The sequence below is a fragment of the Sceloporus occidentalis genome, unplaced genomic scaffold, assembly GCF_023333645.1.
Source record: "Sceloporus occidentalis isolate IW3139 unplaced genomic scaffold, rSceOcc1.0.p SCAF_5, whole genome shotgun sequence".
Lineage (NCBI taxonomy): Eukaryota > Metazoa > Chordata > Lepidosauria > Squamata > Phrynosomatidae > Sceloporus > Sceloporus occidentalis.
Window position 1 is genome coordinate 83509960 of NW_028316985.1, and position 22923 is coordinate 83532882.

At 37.2% G+C, this 22923-nt stretch overlaps 1 protein-coding gene across 4 annotated transcripts in view; it reads left to right on the forward strand.

Moving 5' to 3' along the window:
- The window catches only part of RELN (reelin), a 354155-nt gene that overhangs the window by 191738 nt on the left and 139494 nt on the right, over positions 1-22923 (forward strand). For 3 of the 4 annotated variants that reach the window (XM_089524577.1, XM_089524576.1, XM_089524579.1), the window contains exons 11-15: positions 3723-3868; positions 5845-5892; positions 15460-15611; positions 20877-20989; positions 22348-22556. In XM_089524577.1, the coding sequence (XP_089380703.1) occupies positions 3723-3868; positions 5845-5892; positions 15460-15611; positions 20877-20989; positions 22348-22556 (668 nt within the window). The remainder of the gene's footprint in view (positions 1-3722; positions 3869-5844; positions 5893-15459; positions 15612-20876; positions 20990-22347; positions 22557-22923) is intronic. The other variant, XM_089524578.1, reaches the window with a different exon arrangement.

The following is a 22923-nucleotide window of genomic DNA, read 5'->3' on the forward strand; positions in this document are numbered from 1 at the left end:
CATTCAAAGATCTGAACAGCTGGGACCTCAGTACTTGAAGGAGCGCCTGACCCTTTATGAATTTGCTTGAGAAGTAATGTTCTCAGGTTTTATCCTTAAACTCTCATGGCCCAGATTGCTCTTGACCTTGGCCATGAAAGTCATATTAAGCCAGTGATTTGCCATCTCTCAAATCCCTGCTCGGCCATGGAAACCTACTGAGTGACCTTGGTCAAGTCACATTCTCTTAGCCTCAGATGAAATCAACAGCAAATGCCCTCAGAACTACTCTTGCTAAGAAAACTCAGTGATAGCTCACTTATCACAAATGACTTAAGACACACAATAACAACAACACATATTTAACCATAGCTGAGAGCTTGTATAACATGTTAAATTGCAATTAACCTAGAGCCTGACATTTCTAGTCTTCTCCTTGAGAGTATGCTGGCAGAAGTCGTTTTCTGAGGTTCATTGTCATAAAAGTGAAACTTTCTTTAGTGCTAGGTCTCAACTCAGCCATTTCTTGAGCTGTTTTTTGTATAAGCCAGTCTTTTGTAGAAGCCAGCTACTTTTGTATGAACTAGTCTATTGTATGAATCAGCTGCTTTTTTGTGTGAGCCAGTTTTAATAATTGTTATATGAAGTATACTTGAAACAACTGCCACATGTTGCTCCAATACATGTAGAGTTTATTATCTTGTGGATAAGTTGTTATATTACTTCTTGCCTCTTCTAAGAATGTCTAATGAGAATATAAAGACTTTCCATTCAGTGAAGGCAGCGGCAGCTGTGTGGCAACCTACTTTACGTGACACAGCATCTATATGGAGCAGCTGTAATAGAGATATCTCAAATCAGTCACCTTGAATCTTATTTTGGGCGAAAGACAGGATATAAATCCAATCAATAAAATAAAAACAACAATAAAACTTGCTTTGACAACTGTGTTGTTTTTTTTCTGTTAGTAAAATGTGCAACTAGTAGCCATTAGTTCCTTATCCATTTTTGTGAGAGCCAGCATGGTGTAGTGATTTGGGCATTGGATATGACTCTAGAGCTTGGATCACTGTCTGGCCATTGAAACCTACTAGGTGACTTTGGGCAAGTCGCATTCTCTTAGCCTTAGACTCAGAGGACAGCAAAGGCAAACCCTGTCTGAACAAATCTTGCCTGTGATGCCCATAGAGTCGCCATACATTGGAAATGACTTGAGAACAACTAACAACAATCCATTTTTGCAAATAACATTTCAGCTTTACTTCCAGTTTAAATTATGCATAAATCTATTTCATGAAGATAATCAAATCTTGGTTTACTCCCTGCAAAGGAGGTTCTAATCCTAACAGAGTAGGTTTTCATTCTGAATACCTTCTTCTAGGTCTATGTAACCACTTAATTCTGAATGATTGGCAATTACTCTTAAATGTGTTGCTGTGTCTAAATTCACATTTATCAGCAATGTGTCCTTCCATCTGTCTGCTGTCAGAAATACCAAGTGGTCCTATATGTAACTTCCAAGGGAAAAGTCCATAGAATTCAGGAGAGCTTATTTCCACATATGTGAGCATAGGATTGCCATCTTAAAATCTAAATATTTCACACACAAATGTACATCATTTCCAGCAAGACAGAGTATCCAGTTTATAGTTCTGCAGACAATATCATTTTAATTAATTTTCTCCATCTCAGTATTTCTCTCCTCTCCTTTTCATATCTAATCTGTTTACATTGCTCAGGTTTTAATTTAAAAAACCTGTCCTCTCTAAGGAGCACTCTGAAGTGGCAAAAATAATCACTTAAAATATTGCAGTCATTAAAAACATTGGCTGCTGTCAAAGCAGTACAGTTTCAGCTTGCCTAAAAACCATAGTTTAGCTTCCATTATAAAGTGCACTTTGCATTTGATTTTATGCAACCAGCTAGCCTGCCTGTTGTTGGGTTTTTAAAACCACAATTTTTATTCCAGCTGGGTGGGCTGAGTGACAACTTCTTAATGGGAGAAATTGATGACTCTCACTCATGTAAAGGTGCAAGCACACTGGGCAGATTTCTTTCCATCTGCCATCAGCCCTTTGCAAGCTGGCATTGCCCAAATGCCTGATATACTCATTCCAGGGTAAACAGAGTCGCCAAAAAATAAATGGTGAAGCTACAGCTGTCTGAAAGAATCATTGTGTCCATTAGACTACTGAGAAATAACACAGAGAGGTTCGTCAGTGTTCATCTTTCATTTTACTTTTTTTGAGCCTAATTAAATGCTGTACAGGAAACAGCAAATGTTTTGAAAGCCCAGAGGTGCCGTCACTAACTAAGGAACCAACTCGGAAAGATGTGTCCCACAGCTGAATCTCAGAATCTATTAGACTGAGGAATTTTGCACGGATGTTTCCTGTTGATGCATCTCTGACTGGCAAAACCACATCACTTAGTTACACTGCGTTCTGCTTGTCAGGCAATGAGACACTATATAGCCAAGGGAAATGTTGGGATGGGGATCTTATTGACTTTCTGGTATGAACATTTAAAAAGGGAAATGAGGTTGAAACTTCAAGGCTTTATTCATCTGTAATTAATTTTTCAGGCTGAAACAGGGGTTACTTTGGATTACCACCAGTTTCACTGGTTTCCTTCACTCTGATGCAAAGTTAATCTGCTCCCTTAGCATCTGTCCTCTACTCCTGCTGGAAGCATGTATGGTTTCACTTGTTCATATCCCACAGCTGTACAGTCCATGGCAATGGTTGTTTTCACTTTTTTGGGTTTTTGTTTTTTGTTTTTGCTAGATCCTGAAGCCATGGGCTGGGCACTAGCTAGCACTTCATGCACTAGCTAGCACTTCAGGGACGTAGCCAAGGGGGGTCCATGGGCCCCCCCCCTTCCATTAGATACAATGAATGGAACATTAAAAGGGGTCAAAACATATTGGAACAATGAATATTTTTTGTCAACCTTACTGTTTCACTCTTAGATGTATACATCTACTGTGACAAGTGCTCAGAGATGTAGCCAGGTTTTGGGAAGGGGGTTCCAGACTAAGTTCCACCATTATAATGGGGCTTGGGCGCAGCGACACTGGCTCTTCAGCTTAGTAATGGAGATGAGCACCACCCCCTACAGTCAGTTACAACTAAACAGTCATGTCAAGGGGAAACCTTTATCTTTACCTTTACAAAAAAACATACTCACTTTGAGGATCAGTGTGGATGGAAAACTCAGATATTTGGTCATCTCCAACTTCATACATAGGGCACAGTTATGCCATGTGGTTGCATCCATACCTCAAACAAGTATCATCTTGCCATCATGTAGTAATTTCCCATGGGGACAGCAAAGCAGAACCAAACACAGGTTTTGAACATACACACACACACACACCACAGAACTGCATTATGATTTGTAATCTTGAGTTCACCTATATGTGTAATTAACGTGCTTCAGAACAATTTTTATTTAACAATCTAAATATTATCAAAAATGTTAAACATTTCTAAAAGATTTTTGTACAGGTCAATAATTTTGGGAGCCACCCTAAAGGTGATGGAAAACTGGTAGTCTTTAATAATGATGAATTATTCAAGATCAACATAGAAGAATTAAATGCTTTCTTTCTTTTTCTTTTTGATTTGGCTTCTGTAATCAGCCAGTCGTTAAATAATTTAATGGCTTTCTCAGAGTTGTAGAAAGCTGCTGTTACAAAACTGACTTAATAGATACCTCCTGTGTATTCCTTTTATCTTCAGCATAGTTGTCAGTCAGATGGGAATGCAATTTATTTCCATGGAACTGAAGGCAGTGAGTTAAATTTTGCCACAACGCGAGATGTGGATCTTTCTACTGAAGATGCCCAAGAGCAATGGGCTGAAGAGTTTGAGAGCCAGCCCAAGGGGTAAGTCATCATGACATGGGGAAAGTATATGAATGTATGTGACATTAGTCTTGGGCTGAGTGGGTACAAGAAGCTTCAGCTAAATTCTTTTGCTTGCTTTTAGCAGCACATATATATATATATATATGTTGGTAAATCTCTGTCAGAACAGTGAAAAACTCATCATATTTTTCTAAGAGAACAACTCATCAAGAAGATCTGGTTAACAGGCTGCCTTGAGTCCCATTCTTGGGAATAAGGCAGCATATCTATATAAAGTGGTTGGTTGGTTGATTAGTTGGAGGACCTGTCATTCCAGAGTGATATATACGTGACTATAAAAATGTCCACCTTTCTTCTACAAAATTATTGCTATCATGAGTGACACTCTAACATCACAGTTCAAATTAGTAATAAATCCTTAAAGTTTTTCACTCCTGAGGGGGAAAAAAAATCCCAGAATGAAGTAACAACTAATGGTTATAATTTACCGCAGTCTTCTTCTCTTTCATGTTTATGGGATTAATGTCCCAAATCCTAAACAAATTAGAAAAAGTAATTTCCATTGAAGCAAATAAAATGTACACCCAAGAAATAGGATCAGGATAATGCAGGCTAGTTTAAATGCAAGTATATTGGCTTAGTTGGTTTACATATGATGTAAACTAACTCCAAGAAACAAAAAATACACACTCAAAACAATTGCAGTGTATAGTTTTTATACAACCGTGACTACCAAGATTCAGCTGTCTTCCAAGTTTCAGACTCATTCTCATGACATCATTATCATTTCTATTATAAACAAAAAGTTAGGTTGCATTTTAGCATATTTTGAATATTTCATTTAAAAACCAAAAGAAACCATATATATATAGCATAGCTATAGCAGTTTCATACTATTTTAATTTACCATGGCTCCATCATTAGAAATCACTGCTGGAAAGATTTAGGGCTGTAATTCAGAGGAATATAGTAATGTCCTGATCAGAGAATTCCAAGTACTTCACCAAATGGCAAACCCAATAATTATGTAGGATGGAGCTGTGAGTTTGAAGTGGTATCATACTACTATACCTCTGTAGATACATTTAGAAATGCATTGTTCCCATCAAACCTCAAATTTCCACTTAAATGTTCAAAGTAACCTACAAGCACCTGAGTATATGGAGATGCACTCATATTCATTCTGTAATTTACACTTCTATTAAGTTGGTCACTTGACTGTTCCCTACAGTCTGTCTGCTATTCGTGGACAGATTGATTGTCATCAGTGGTAGACTGTAAAGCCTTTCTAGGTAGCAATTGTTTATTTAATGTAATGACTCTACTACAAGTTGAGTATCCTTTATCCAAAATGCTTTGGACCAGAAGTGTTCCATATTTCAGGGATTTTTTTTTTTTGGGGGGGGGGGGTGGAATATAAGTATTTGCATATAAATAATCAGATATAATAGGTCTGCAAAGAAAGACTGAAAATCTGTGAAATGGTGAGAATCCAAGAGTATTGCTTAGTGCAAATCCATACCTTCCACCATTTCACAAATCCTCACATCTCTCTCCAGCTGCAACAGCCTAGCAAATACAGTACAGGTACATTGCTAAAAAGTATTGGATTTTTGGAATATTTCAGATTTTGGAATTCTTCATAAAGTATAATCTACCTGTACTGTGGACCCTGGTTATTTGCTGGGGTTTGGTTCCAAGATTCCTGTGGGTAACAAAATCCATGTATGCTCAAGTTCCATTAAATATACTGACATAGCAAAATGGTGTCCCTTATAAAAAAAAATGGAAAATCAAGGTTTGATATTTGAAATTTATACTTTTTTAATATTTCAAACCGTGGATGCTTGAATCTGTGTATAAAAATATGTATATAAGAAGGGCCAAATGTGTAATCTCAGGCCGGTGGTTATCAGTATTTGTTGTTAAACCCTTGTTCACACATAGTTCCATGAATATTTTAATTCTATGACCACACACTGTTTTTTTCACAGGATCGCTGCCTCACTCAATGCACAGGATGGACGATGTTCAGATAATGGGTAGCTATTGAACATTTCTTCCTATTGTTTCTTTCTCTGGTGCTTCTAGGTCTTAAGTTTACCATATATTATGAGGCAGTGATCCTGTTGACTAAGAATTGGATGTGATCATCTTGCATAACATCAGTTAGCAAGCAGGAAGCAACAGCAAGTACATTTCTATACCACTTATCAGTGCACTTAAGCACTCGTTAAACCTGCAGTGATGTTCAGGAGCTAACAGCAGTTTAAGGCACTAATATGCCCTGAGAGCTGGATCTTCTTAATGTTACTATTGACACTGTTTTGAAGTGAAACAAGAAGGAAATGAGCAGGAAGTAATTCTTGTCCTCACTCAGGTCTCATTTGGGAAGCATTGAAGGAATAGCATTGTGCCTAGATTGGGTGGCAGATGAAAAAAAGATGGGCAGCCATTTTCATGAACCTTCTCCGCTCTCCATGGCTTGAGCAAAAATAGTTTTCAAACTTCACCATTTTCTTCTTTGCTTCATTTTTTTGACCATGAAAGAAACTCCTAATTTTCTGATTCTCCTGTGCCATGGCCTACATTTCAGAATGAATCGTGCAATAACTATAGTTGCTGATCTTCTCTTTTGGATTTGTTGTTTTTCTGTTTCCTCAGACTGTGACCCTAACTTGTACCCTCTCATTTTTCATTACCTGACCTGACTTGCACTGTTCCCTGTGCAGTATCTGCTCACATATTCACATGCTATATAAAGGTCATATGATCTTACTCTCTCATTTGTCATTTTTATATTTGTAGTATGTATCTAAATCTCTGTGCCTCTGTTCTCCCATGGATTTTTACTGTCATTTCAAAGAAGCAAACTATATAATGTTCAGTTGTAAGAATACTGTCCATTTCTTCATCATTTGAAACTTTTGTATCCTTCTGAGTGGTTTCAGATGAGGTTTTTAATCATAGCATCACCCTGTTTTGGAATTTTTATCCACTTTCACAACACTCCCTTGTTGTTGTTGTTTTGCATACCCCCACCAAAAGCAGAAAATCTGTTTTGGAGAAGAAAAGAGAACAGAAACACAGTATCTTCTGACTCATAGCATGCCAAGATCTTTCTCTAGAAATAATTTCTGCTTCAGTCTCTTTACAACAGGGATGGGGAGTCCCCAGAGGCCTCAGAACCTCCCCCCAATTCTAAAATGTTCCCCCATTCAAATCAGTATCCCCATCACTGCCTTCAGCCCAGGGGAGCCTTTTCGTAATAGGACTAAATTGGAAGTCAGCTTCTAGTTTCTGGTTAGAGAAAGCCCATCCCCCATAAACATGGTTTCAGAATTTCAGAAGGAAAACAACCTGTTTCATAGGACTTTATCACACAGTTTTTAAAAACCAAATTGTCACTGCTGAATTCAATTCAAATTCAGGATACATCCAGATTTTATTGCACTCATTTTTGCCACTGACGCTACTGGGTGGGTGCATCCCAGGTAACATCCGGCTAGAATTCGAGTTCACCCGACTGATTTTCAAAGCCAGGAAGCTCCCACCTTTGAAAAGATGCTGGATGAACTCAGATTCTAGCCAGATGTTACCCGAGAGGCACCCACCCAGCGGGGGCGGCGGCAAAAATATAGGCAATAAAATCTGGATGTATCCCAAAATCGAATTTGATTCGGCAGTAGTAATTTGGTTTTTTAAACTGTGCAATAATCTCCTTAGATTGTTACAGAAGTGGTTCCTTCACCCCTATATCTTGTGGAAGATTGAAGGTTCTTTCCCTTATACCTCTCAGTCTGAATCTGTTCAGATTTCTAGGAGCTGCAATGTTGGTCACCTATTCTCCCAAGGTTACAAACCCCAGTTCTATCCAACAGTCAAATCAATATCAGCATTCCTCTTAGGTATTTTTAAGGTTTGGTCTATTAGGAAAATAACAGGAGAACAAATTGCAACTTTTATACTTGGATTTATTCTAGTACCACAGTTTACCTAGACCTTGAAGCTGTCTAGGCACAATCTTACACCTCTATTAGAATTATATAGCAAAGTGTTACACTCTCATCTGTTAGCCTGTAACTTTATCTACACATCAGTATTTGGTTGAGTATTAAATAACAAGCTTCATCAAGAATAGAATATAGAGAAACAGGATGATTTCCCATTGGCAAAGGGGTCAGATAACACTGCACTTGATTACTCTATATGTTTAATTTATATGCAAAACATATCATACAGAAAGGAGAATTGGTAAGCAGGCATAAAAACAGGATAGGAGCATCAACAATTTGAGAAGCGTACATGATACCATTTTGCTTCAAGAAAATAGCTAAGACTTGGTACAATTACTGGTGATACTTAAGGGAAAAGTGCAAATGCAGGGTTACATTTGAATATTAAAAGGTCAAAAATAATGACCATAGATTATTTATATAACTATAAAATGAATTAAGACATTGAAATAAAGATTTCCTATTTTTTGGCTCAGTCAATAATCAAAGTGGAGACTGTAGTCAAGAAATCCAAAGAAGGCTAAGACTTGGAAAAGTAGTCATGAATGAACTAGAGAAGAACCTTAAATGTGAAGATATAGCAGTAAATCCCAAAGCCAAAACCATCCAGGCCATAGTATTTCCAGTTTCTATGTATGATTGTAAAAACTGGACAGTGAAGAAAACTAAAGAAAGAAAATTAAGTATTCTGAAATGTGATACTGGAAAAGAATTTTATGGATTCCATGGACTGCCTAAAAGACAAATGAATGGGTTTAGAGCAAATCAAAGCTGATGTCTTGAAGATGGCCAAACTAAGGTTGTTTGGATATATACTGAGACCATGTGTCTCACTGGAAAATACTATAATGCTGGGAAAGTGAAAGGCAATATGAAAAGAGAGAGTCTATACCAGGTGAATTGATTCAATCAAAGAACCCATGACCCTGACTTTACAGGACCTGAGCAGGACAGTTGATGACTGGGGCTTGTGGAAGTCTCTCATTCATAGGGACACTGTAGGTTTAAGTCAACTGGACAGCAAACACCAATGTTGATAACAACAACATAAATGTGGTGAAATTGTTCTGTCAGTGGCATGGGGGACCATTTTTACCATAATATTTATTTTTAAGAATCGGGTGGGGACATGATAGTGGGGACATTCCCCTAATATTACCTGGGGGGCTTTATGGATCCACTCCTGCTTTAATGGTACAGTGTATCCTTGTTATACGCTGGGCTTTGGTTCCAAGATCCCCCGTGTATAACAAAATCCGTGTATGCTCAAGTCCCATTAAGTATAATGACATAGCAAAATGGTGTCCCTAATAAAAAATGGAACATCAAGGTAGATTTATACTTTTTTGGAACATTTTCAAACCGTGTATGCTTAAATCCGTGTATAAAAAATCCGTGTATAAGAACGGCCGACTGTACCTTGGTTGAATTCCCACCGCTGTCCCCAGCTATATTAATGAAGTTGATGATCTGATTGTAGTAAGATTTTGCCATCTATGGTCTTGTGAACTCAGCCATTACTGTCTCATTCAGAACTTATCTTGAAAGATCAACACAGTATTTACATTATGTTCTCACCTTAAATACATTATGGAATTATTCAGAAAGAATCTGGAAGCATACTTAGTGAGAAAATCCATAATGAGGAGAAAGAAAAAAGTTCATAGGCATTGACTGGCATTAAAGTATCTATGAAAGAAGGACAAGAACCTTGTGGGCATTGGGAGTTCCTTTTTGATATTCCCAAAGAGTGTCCTAGACTTGCTGCTTTTAAGAATCCCTTTGTACTTCAAAACAAAGGGACACATCCCTTTAAACATTCTCTTGCTGGTTGCATTGCAGCTTCTCCCAAGGTTTCCAACACACTGATAAGATACAAAGACTTATGCAGATGCACTTTGTTTTAGTGAAATGGTTAGCAACAACTCATGATTATTTTTTTAAAATGTCAGAAATTGTTTTCTTGATTATTAGAATACACAGAACAAGAAAATTCTTGTTTCCTGTACAGAGAACAGCAGTTTATGGACAGAAAATAGTATTTCCACCGTGCAGGGATTTTATTTTCTGTATTGAAATATTGCTTTTTTTCTGTGCAAAAACAAACAAACAAACCATGTGTATTTTTTCTACAGAATACATCCTGAGTTATGAACAGTAATCAAAATAGTAGTTCAACAAAGAGAAACATAGTAAAATTATGCATTCTTGTCTATGAAATGGAATGCATGAATATTTATACCATAGCAGGTGATACATCTCCACGTATCCACTGATTGCAGGTTCAGATTTGCCGAGACTTGGTCATGGAATTTCTTTGAAGAAATGGGGAATGTGCTCCTTCAGATCCCCATACTACAAGTAACCTATTAGAGCTAGATCTGCCACTCTTCCTGGAGTTCTCCTTGTTGAGACCCTCAGATCTTCCATGCAAGGAGACAATGAATTCAGTATCTTCAAGCCTGCCAGCAATGTAGCTAACACATCTGAGACTATTTGGTAGGGAAGAAGAGCACATGGGAGCACTTCACTATCTGACAAATCACGAAGCTTGCACATTAGAACCACTTGCTTCTATTTAAACTCTCGATTTCACATTACTAATTTCTGAACCTGGGCTTTGATCAGAGCTCCAGTCTTGCACTTTCCTTGCTTAATGACTCTAGGTGTCATCTTGGAACAATCAGTTGGACAATTAAGCCTAATTTTTTAAAAAGTTATAAATCAATTGATTGCCAGTTTTGCCAATTACATACTTCCTGATAATTTGACAACATATGTCTGTTTTCTTACTTTATTTAACCAAGAAGAAAAACCTTGAAGAATGTGTAGATTGTTCTGGTGTAACAAATGATTTTTCAGCATTTGGCTGGATTGGCTAGAGCTGATAGGGTTCAACATCAGGAGAGCTGCATATTCTGCATCCCATTCTTCAGTGTGAAGTAATATATCAGAACGTTATAGATCAAATTTATAATGCATTCTTATTAATGTTTACCAAATCTTAGTCTCACTGAGTTCAGTGGGGTTTAGTTCCCCCCTTTTTTTGTTTTTGTTTTTGTTTATTCCCAAGGATTCCATATTGGGAGTAATACACAACAGGGAAAAGCATTAGAGGCAATGCTTTAATTTTTAGAGTAATGGGAAAGTAACAACACTAACTTTTAATGCTAACTTGTGATTTGGAGGGGTCACAAATACAATTTGCTGAATACCTTTTGTGTCTTTTTGGCCAAAATTTTAAAGGAGCTTACTAACACATTACCAATGACCTTTGGCAAATAAGAAGTAAAATGCATTAGTTCTTTAGAATAATTCCCCTCTCTGATAGGACTGCAGCCTTAAATAGCATTACTGATGAGCATTGCTCATGTGTTTACATGATGAAATTTGATGAATCAGTCTTGTTAAACACCAAAAACAATTAGTCTACCTTTGACCATATTTTTGTGTGCAATCTATTGTAATAAACTTCCAAACTGCTAGAAGTCTAATTTTAAACTCACTGTATTTGTTGCCATTTCATAGTAAGAGACTCTACATCTATTACGTACATTGACTATGTCTAGATTTAATTGTAAACTTAAATCAGAGTATTTATTTATTTCATTTGTATGCTGCCTTCCTCTCAGAGTGTGTGCCTTCAAGTCATTTCCAACTTATGGCAACCCTAAGGCAAAAACCCATGGGGTTTTCTTGGCAAGGTTTATTCATAGGAGGTTTGCCATTGCCTTCTCCTGTGGCTGTGATCATGTCACCCACTGGGTTTCATGGAGAAACTGGGAATAGAATTCTGGTCTCCAGAGTCATAGCCCAACACTCAAGCCACTGTGACATGCTGGCTTCTTATAATTATATAAAAATTGCAAGAAATGCTTGGGTTGCAACTGTTTAAAAAGCTGGGGCAACCCAGTCCATCACATAATTAATCATTCTTAAATTTTAAAACAAGGAATGTTATGATCTGCTTGCTAGTATATCTGCTTTAGAACCCAATATAGGACAAAACGTTTGAGAATAAATGAATGCAACATACAGCAATATAAAAAAGCCATGTGATGAGGGTGAGCACTGTGTGCTCAAGCAATTATCCTTGATATGACAACAGAGAAGTTGCAAGTATATGAGAGTATTCCTTCAGTACGTCTGTAAAGAGCTGAATGGTGTGCATTATACAATCTTTTTTGTCATAGGTGCCATTTAGGAAACCTCTTATGAACTTTGAAACCTGCCCTACGGCCCCATGTTCTCAAGCTTTTAGATGGAGTGAAGTATGTGAATTTAACTAGTTATTTAAAATTCAGATAAATGCCAGTTCCAATTAACCCCTTTTAAGTGGTTGGATATGTCTCTAATATGTAAACCTTTTGTGGCTGCTGTTCCAATTAAACTGCAACCACTTCCACTCATTATTATTAGGTTAAATTGGTTTCCCAGGAGATATCCTAATGAAGTAATAATCCTGATTAAATAGACCCACTGTAGCACCTTCTATACATCTTGTCATTGGAGGAATTCACAATTGCAACCATGTAAACATTTTCAATCACACCTTGGGAAACTAGTTAGGACAGTATTCACATTGTACCTCTAAAGCAGCAATCTTCACGAGGAAAATAAATTTTATTAGTAGTATCTGATTAGCCTGTCTCCCAGAAAGGTATGTCTGTGTTACATTTAATTACATTTAATTTGTAATAATATATATAGTTAGACAAAACATGGGAGTCTGAACATTATCTGAACATTAAATATATTTTAAAACGTCTACCAAAAATGTATGTTTGTATTAATGTTTAGCACTGATTCTACCAGAAGAATACTAATCAAGTTCATGATGCAAAATGCCACTTTGGTAAAAGTACCATAACTTCAGTAGATAGATTTTGCATATTGGCCATGATTCACCACCTACAAGCATTTGCATGCATGCATTGGCTTTTCCTGATAATTCCTTTCTCACTGCAATTCAAGATGTTTTTCTGTCTGAAATGAACCCCAAAACATGTCCTCCAGCAGCACCAAGATCAATAGTTTAAAGAGTATTACCACTCTGTTCAGACAGAAAACACTAGTGGGAACACAGCCTCTTGGTGCTGGACAATGATGATTCATGAATTGTTCAGTGCATTTTGAAGTTGATGACTCCTTCCTCAGAAAGTGAATGCACATGACATTGCAGCATCCCTGAGGAACAAAACCTTATACAACAGTCTGAAAAATAGCATCAGAACAAGGTGCCTCAAGGTGCCACCTGAAGCAAGTAGCATCACTGCTGTTTGGAAAGGCTGGCCCTCTTATTTGAAGGAATTTGCTCACTTCCTTCAAAATCCTTTTGTTTACAAGCATATGTTGAAGATCTGGGAAAACATTTTTTGAACTATTTTTGGAATTCACATTACGTTAAGAAAGAAATTTTTAAAACTGCCTGTTCCAATCAATGTACCACCTAAAACACATCCAGTCGATGTCATTTGAATTTACTTCTAAGCACTGGCAGCCCATGGCCCACGCAGCGGTAGGGGACTCATCCTACATGGGCATGGTCTGGCACCCTCTTCTCCCCAGACCACACTCTGCTAGTACTCCCAGGTATACCTGGAACTGCAGTAAATGTCTGCTATAACCTATTGTTTATTTTTATTTTTGTCATCGGCAAAGAAAGAAAAGGTTAATCTTAAGCGGTAGTGTGTATTTCTGTAATATTTCAAAGGTCCAGACCACACTGCAGAAATAATCCAGTTTGACACTGCTTTAACTGCCCTGGCTCAGTGCTAGGGAATTCTGGGAATTGTAGTTCATTGTGGCACCAGGGCTCTCTGATAGAGAAGGCTAAATGTCTCACAAAACTACAGTTCCCAGAATTCCTTAGCACTGGCCTAGGGCAGTTAAAGCAGTATCAAACTGGATTGTTTCTGCAGTGTGTTTTGGACCATAGTCGGTACCATAAAATCCACTCCTACATCTTTTATTTTAAGTGAATTTGAGGGCTTTTAAAAAAAATGAGATCCTTACTGATTTTTTTTTAAAAAATATATTGAGTTTCTTTTAAAAGGAAATATACTCATAGGAAATAAAAACACCACATAGTTCACTCTTGGCCACTCTATTATAATCATTGTATATTATAATTACATCATTACTGTAATTATTTACAAGCCGACTGTATATATTCACTATAATTAAATACAATACTGCTATAATATTTGATTTTCAATAATTACTGTACTATAATACTACAATATTTCAGTAATAACTATAATTGTTGTATTTACTACATATTACCCTCAACATCCACCATGCAATCAATCTAAAATGGTTTCATTTATATATAAATTAGCTATAATTGTGCAGTCAAAAATATAAAAATATGCATGCGTGTTCCAAAGCTCTCCCAATGTCATTTATGCTTTTATATTATGTTGTCTAAAGTGCCATCAAACTGATAATAAAAGGGATGGGAATATCTTTTCCTGAGTCCTGTGCCTCACCTGCAGTCAACAACATGCTTATTTCTCCCTTCTTCTTGTATTGAAAACATTTTTAAAAGTTTTGAATTGTCTTAGTGAACATACTTGAGTATCTCCACTGTACAGTTTCATACCAATTTCAATGTTTTGGTTTCATCCTAAAGAATCCTGGATTGTATTTTGCGTGCATATATAGAGCGTTCTGCTGAAGAGCTCTAGGTCATTCATCTAAACTATAATTCCCAAGGGGCCTTGAGTCCTTGTTTATGTTATAAAATTGACATATTTAATTCTCAGTCTTTCTTTTCAGGGCACCTTGATAATCTTCTAAATATGCCATCAAATTCCAAGCTTCCTTTGCATACAGTCATAGTAATTAAGTAAATACAGTGCAGATAGTCCTTTAATGGCCACAGACTGCTTGATTTACTCCAAGGGCTGTTGCATAGATTACTTTTTTACCTGTGGATTTCAGATTTATTTGTTTTGTTTATTGAAAACTATTTGACTTCTGTCTCCAGGCCTCAGTAACATAAAACATTAAAAAGGTAAGAAAACAATAGACGAGAGACAGCAGATAATATGAAAACAAATGCCAGAAGGGAGTCAAGTAGAAAAACAAATTATCTTGAGCTTGGAATGGAAGGACATTACGTACAGAAGCAAATGCTTCTCCTGGGACAAGGCATTACACAAAAAGGGGACTGACTATCCATTCTTACTAACCAAACTTCAGATGGAGGTGGGACAAACTCCAGGGCCTTCCCCAAATTAGCTATATGAGAGATCAGGCTCAGATGATAGATGGCCCTTTAAATATCCTGGTCCTGTGCTGTTTAATAAAAGTGATAATATCCTGGTCCTGTGCTGTTTAATAAAAGTGATTGAGGCCAGGAATGAACAGAAAACCACTAAAGTTGGTACAAGAGAATAGTCACAGTCTGTAAATAAACGGCTCTAGGTTCTGAACTAGCCAAAGCTTTCAAGAGCTCTTTTTTAATGTTTAAAAAGTGTGAGTGTGGAAAATACAGTTGGCATCTGTTGAATGTACACTCAGCAGAAAATCTAAAATGTCTTTTTCATAATGTATGAAATCGTGCTGTCTCTTACATCTTGCCTTTAGGTGGGACATAGCTGGAGCAATCATTGGCCCTGAGTGTGGACCCTTGGAGTCAGGCTCATCAGTTGTGTTTCTCAGAGATGGAGAGAGGAAGCTATGTACTCCATATATGGACACAACAGGTTATGGAAATCTGAGATTTTATTTCAGTATGGGTGAGTATGTGCCAGGAACATGTTTTATGATATGTACAATGGATCATAGAAGGTGAACAAATCTTCTGAAAACAGTGCTATAAGATTGGGGGGAAATCACTTATCGATTAATATTTATTTCCTGCCCTCTATCTGAGGATCTCAGGATAATGTAAATTCAGATCAGTTTTAATGGTTAAACAGTCTGAAACAGTAAAATAATGTAGATAGGCTAAATATATATATATTAAACAATCTGCTAAATTAAAAAAAATATATATTTAAGACCATTTAAAATTATGCACATGGTTACTTTTGTATTAAACCAAATGACTCCAAAATCTTCAGCAAAGGTCCATGTTTTTACTTGGTGTCAGTCAGCATAAGACCCATATCCTTTGACGACTTACATGGTACTGCTAACACAGCTGCCAGTGAGTCTTCTTTGACAGTATTTTCCTCTTCACACTTGCTCATTATTCCAGATACTATCCATACTTTTGCTGATTGTTCTTCCCGTATCTCAGTACTTTGGGCGCAACTAGAAACTACAATAAACATGTAGCTGTCACTGAAAATAGTAGTCTTTTGCTGAGTTTGCCATACCTGTAATGTGTAGGAAAACTGCTTGGCTCCTATCATCATCGCTCAGTACATTTTCCCACTCACCCTACCTCATGCATTTGCAAGCAAAAAGATGTGCACTCTATGGTGACACCTGGATATCAATCAATCTTTATTATGCAGTCACAGTTCAGAATAAAAATAGAACTAAACATCCTTTGAAGAAAGCAGCATAACATACAAATTATATTTAAAATGCTTACATTAAAAGCACATATACATTGAAATATCTAAGGCAAATCTAATATAAGACAACAGCACAATATCTTATGTGTGGAAAGTAAATAATACCTAATTTTTAATGCAAAGTTGGAACATAAAACACCAGCAATTATTGAACATAAAAACACCAGCAAGACAACGTATGTTTGTTGTTGACAAATTGGAGAGTGTCCAGAGGAGGGCAACCAAAATGGTGAAGGGCCTGGAAACCATGCCTTATGAGGAAAGACTTAAGGAGCTGGGTATATTTAGCCTGGAGAAGAGATGGTTAAGGGGTGATATGATAGCCCTGTTTAAGTATTTGAAGGGGTGTCACACTGAGGATGGAACACAGAATGATGAATGCAAGCTACAGGAAAAGAGGTTCCACCTCAACATTAGGAGGAACTTATTGACAGTAAAAGCTGTTTGACAGTGGAACACACATCCCTCAGGGATGCTTTGATTGTGATTTTCTGCATGGCAGGGGGTTGGACTGGATGGCCCTTGTGGTCTCTTCCAACTCTATGATTCTAGATTATATGTTTGTTAACTGCGGTCAAATTGACTTTGATTTATGGTGATCCTATGAATGAGAGATCTCCAAAATCGCACTATCAGCAGATCTTAGGTCTTGCAGACTGAGGGCTGTGGCTTCCTTTTCATCCAGGGGTTTGGCAGAAGACTGACATTATCAAAAAAGACAACATTAAATTTAAGTTAATTGAAGATCCTTTCTCTGTGGATCCACAGGAACTCCTGTGCATTTACAGCTAGAGTTAATGAATTTAAGTGCTGAACAGTTTATCGAAATAAACACAAAGAAAACAGCCTTCAAGACTTCTACAAGAGTTTGGACAAGGAAAGATTTAAAAATCTGTGAGATGGTGCTTTACAGGTTTTCAGCATATTCAGGAGTACCTACATATGTGAACAAACCTTCTCCATTATGAACTTGAATAAAAACAAGCAACAAGCAATTCTGTCTGATGGATACTTAGAATGTAGTTTTCTGTGGGTTTTCTGGGCTATGTGGTGATAATTCTGGAAGAATTTACTCCTGACGTTTCACCTGCATCTGTGGCTGGCATCTTCAGAGGGTGGTGACATGGAAGTGAGTGGGGTATATATACTGTGTGACCCTTGGTGGGGAGGAAGTGATTTACATGTGAATCTGTGTGTTGTTCTGTTGTTGAATGGCGAGGCCTCAGGGTGGGAGGATATGCGGGAGGATATTTTTTTCTATTTAATTAGCAATCCATTATTTGCAGGGAAACATCCTGAACCCAGGTGGTGTTCATTTGCTGAGTCTTGATTTTAGTGTTTTTCAGGACTGGTACCTAAACTTTGTTTAATTTCCATATTTCTTCTTTCCTGTTGAAATTGTCCAGGTGTGTGTGGATTTCAATTGCCTCTCTGTTAAATGTACCGACATTTAACCACTGGACCACCAGGGCTCCCTCAGTTTTAAAAGCCTGAAATCTGAGGCACCAATATATGGCTTAGTGCAGGGATGGACAACATGTAGGTACCCCTTTTTTGCAGCCCCTTAGCACCCCTGAGTTGACAACAGCCACCAGCACCACCCACACCACCAAATCACAGTAACTTCATATGCTATGCCTTGTTGTCTCACAAATCCTTGGTGTAGGAGGATACCTTAGCATCTCCTGCACTGTAGAGAAATGTTGCAATTGATGCCAAACTGTTGTAGTGACAAATCAGCGGCAGTGCAGCCCCCAACTCCAAGCTATCCTCTCCCCAATGTGGTAGTTATGGCACGTGATACAGATTGGAGAGTCAGAGGTTAAAATTTCATCTCAACTAGGAAACATTCTGGTTCATCTTGGGTCAGTCATCACCTCTCAGCCTAGTTTAAAGAGAGTAAAATGAGGTTGTGGGAAAACAATGTAAAAGACTTTGGGCTACTTTTAGAAAGGGCAGAATATAAATTTAGTAAGTAAATACAGTTGTTCTTAAATGTGTTTTCTTTTAGCTGGTACTAGAAAAGGAAAGAAGGAAATATCCAGGTGCACAAAGGAATATTTTGTTATGAATATTTGTCTTTCTTAGTGGTCATACTTAAGCATTTCCACCCTGAACCTTTGGCCTCCAGTCCTTTGCAAATTTTGCAATAAACTTCAGGGCCAACGCTTGGTCTTGTGCCACAGAATATATTTCTGTGTACTTACAAATAGGGAAATATCTTTTCCTTTACATGATTTTTCCAACACTGGGTGTCTTCCTCTTTTTTTAATATTAATATTTTCTGTAATTATAATTGTGGAGCCAGGTTATCACAAGGATTATTTTCTTTAACAGCAGCCTACACAGTCACAAAAGTTATTACATACTATGATGAAGCACTTTTGGAAGCCTTGCATGGGCTTTCCATAGATGCATGAATTTTATCTTGAGAGCTACTTTGTGGAGATGGAACATGGGATAGCAAAGGAAGATACAAAAAAAGATACAAAACTGAACCATCTGCTTCCTTAAATAAGTGAGCTGTAATCAATGGAATTTCATAAATGTTTCCGGCAATGGAAGCCAACATTTACACAAACAAGGAGCAGCTCTAAATGACTCTGGCAAAATCATGCATTTCTCTTTGCAACACGTTTTCCAAGAATATGTTTTGCAAAGTCCATAGACCAGGTAGACTGTATGTGAAGCTTATTCTTTCAACACCTTATTTTCATTAATGTGAAATGGAAAGACAGAAGAGGAAACAGAGATTGAATTTGCTTTCCAGAGAAGCAGCCTTTTGTGTCAACAAGGAAAAAACACCCTTTCTTATTAAAGAGGAGGATCTCAGATCACCACACTCACTTGTCACATCTCTTCTGTATGTATATATTGTACCAGAAAAGTGCAGGAAATGGAGATAGCTGTATTTCCAGGACAACCACACCTGCATGAAAAACAGGAAATGTACTTTTGTCAACCTTCTGAACCCATGGGACAAAGCTGTTGGCTCAGCAAGAGCAGTTGTGAACTTGTGTGATCACACTGAAAACATTGATTAGGTGAAAATTAGCTGCAGGGGAAATAAATGAGAAGTTGGGAAAAGGGAATAAGGTTTTATTTTAAAATCAAAATTGTAATAGCTGAGCTACATCCCAGATCTTCTTATGGTATGGCCTTGTTGGCGCTGTACAATTTCAGATTGCAAGCAGGATAAAATTCAAAAGTTTTAAGTCTGCATCTAGAAGGCTAGTATATCGAATTTCACATTAAGATGACCCCCCCTTTTAGGGGGGAGGTATGAGAGAACATTCAAGCATGTAATCTTATGTCTGTAATCAGAAGTGGAACAACCTCAGCAGGACTGCTGCCATACTGGACTAAATATAATTGTAACTCTCAGCTAGAGTAGAACCAGTAAATCAGTTACTCAGTGGCATTTATGTAAATGTGTATAATACTCTGGTTGGGAATAGCAAATGGATTTATTTCATTGTGATTATGTTAAATGTGCAGATCAAGTCTGACCACTAAGTTCTTATGTGTCAGCCTTTAGCAGATTCCTCTGTTTCAATCTACTGAAAAGTTAAAGTCTGAATAACACATGTATTTGAAAGGTGAATAATCCACAAAAGCCAGGTTTGTTCTTCTGAATGGGAAGTACTGTATAATTGGCCCTCCGTTTTTGTGGGGGATCCGTTCTGGACCACCACCACCACCACCCCACAAAAATGGAAATTCACCGATATTCAAGCCCCATAGGCTTGAATGGCAGCCCCATTATGTTCCCCCTCCGTTTGCTGCTCACACATAAGCAAGGGTGTGAATTCCAAGAAAGAGAGACTCTCACACACACACACACACACACACACACACACACAGAGATATCAGTGTCAGTACTGATGGAATAGGAGGTGTATACTGAAGGATATGTGCAATATGCTACCAAAATGTCATTAATCAGTCCAAACATTGTTTGTTTATTTTTGTTTTTTAAAAACCTCCTTCTATGACTACCAAATATATTCTTCTGTGGAGTCTTGATTCTGAGATTGAATATTTGTGGAACTAATTGGAAAGATTTTACACAATCCTTCCTGTAAGGGATGCTTATGTAATTTCTGTATCAGTATTATGATTCATTACTTTTTGACTGTTTTATAATGCATGGCTTTTCCATCTTTATGGTTATGAAGAAAGCCTTGAAATTATAACAGGAAGGCATTCTTTTTAGTATCCAGGAATCAAATAAGAGAGTTATCACTATGTATATATTTATTAATTTAAACAAAAATAAAAAGTATTGTGTATTCTATTGCTGCTCCTGTCATTATAATTTTAAAAACATGTATAATTATTTCATTAGCATAAACCTTTATGGTGATTACTGACAGCATAAAAACACATGACCATCATTGTCATAATTGTTAGAAATGTAAATGACTGTTATTTGAGGGACAAATAAACATCTACCAAATTTGCATATTACAACAGGTGGGGTCTGTGATGCTGGTCAAGCCCATGAAAATGATGTTATATTGTATGCAAAGATTGAAGGAAGAAAAGATCATCTAACACTGGATACAATGACCTATGCTTCTTACAGAGTAAGTGTTCAGGAGAAATCCTGAAGATAGTAGCCACCTCGTAATTTTAGAGCTAACACTGTAATTAACAAACAGTATGCAATTCAATATTCATTTTATTTGAACCTAGCTATGTGAGAGCATTTCCAGTTGATTTCTGCAGACATAAAGACTCTGTAAATTTTATCATGCTTTATAAAAAGGTGGTACAGCACTTAAAGTGGTTTCAAACTGCATTATTTGTACAGTGTAGATTCACCCTTTGTGGAGATTATTGTCAAACATTAAATTTTCATTCCTGCATGAAAGTGAAAAGAACATCATGTTTTTTTATCTGCAGCAATGGCAAAAAGGTATTCCATGTTCAAAAACTATTTTGCACAAAAATATTTTTCATGCCTCCTTTCGTACAATTTTAGCCAAAATTCCAAAAATAAAAAATTATCAAAATGTGCAGAAATTCTCACAATTGCAGTCTTTTGAAGGAAACTTTGGAATTTTTCATTCATGTAAAAAAAAATTAAATAACCAAAAATTGTCTGCTGTTTTCAGACCAGTAATGCCACTTTTGACCTCTTGTGCTAATTGTGAGTTGCCTCCAATAATCTGTCCACTGAACCAAAACCTGAACTTGGAGAGTGGGATGGATGAGGACCAGATCACAAATGTAGGACAGCAATTGACTTTTTGGAGCTTAATAATAAGAATGATGATTAATGTAATGATGATAGGTGTAGAATCATTTTGCAACTGAAGAGAATTGCTATTCCTTTTGGAAGAAATGTCATTTTCACACCATTTGTTTATGTATTTGTTTTTCATCTTTACAAAGTTATCCGAACTTCCAGAGATACTAACTGGGAACAGCTGAGATGAGTGGTGGCATCCTTATGTTGCCAAAGAGAAGCCCCACCAGGAGGGTGAAGGACATGCCCTCTTGGGATGTGCCAGTAATCTCTTGCTATCCTACATTTGTGATTTGGTCCTCACCCCTCCCACTCTCCCAGCCCAAATTTAGGTTTTGGTTCAGTGGACTAAAAGTGAACAGCTGATGTATGTCTATGATTTCTGGAGGTCACGCTAGTCATAGTCCACAAAAGTGGCATTCCAAGGCATAGTTTACCTAATTTCTCCCCACATTGATTTCAGTGGTGAAACTACATGTAATGTTAATGCCAAACCCCCACCTTTCAACCTAGAGTACTGTGAACCAGACAAGCTTTAGAAACCGCAAAAACTCTGCTATTTTCTTGCTCTTCCTCTTCAAACCCACACACTTTTTTTTGTTTTCATACACAATATACCATATCTTTTATAATAAGGCAGTTAACAAAATTCATGTAAATTCAATAGAGAAATGTGATTAAATTCTTTTGAAGGTTCCATCTTTGGTTTCGGTTGTCATCAGTCCAGAACTTCAGACTCCAGCGACCAAGTTCTGTCTCAAGCAGAAGAACCATCAAGGCCGTAACAAAAACATCTGGGCGGTTGACTACTTCCATGTCTTGCCAGTGCTCCCTTCCACTGTAACTCACATGATCCAGTTTTCTATTAACCTCGGTTGTGGAACCCATCAACCAGGCAACAGGTAGTACAAGCTAAAATCAGAAATAGTTGTTCAATTTCTTAGAATCCCAGCTTGTATGTAACTGTACCTTTGCTTTCTTTAGGCAAATAGGCAATGTAAAATAAACACACATCTTGTGAGAATAATAATAATAATAATTTTTATTTATATTTCCCGCCTCTCCCTGCAGATCGAGGCGGGATTAAGTCAATAAAAATACAATACAATATAAAAATACAGTCTAACAATGTGTTCAGTATAATAGTGTTTGGAAAGTAGTTGAAATGTAGCTAGTGAATTGGTGTTGTCAGTGCACCTTTGCAGACCCCCTTTTCATGCAAAATGAGTTATCTAGTGATGGGGGGTGTTTTTGTTTTTTTATTTGATT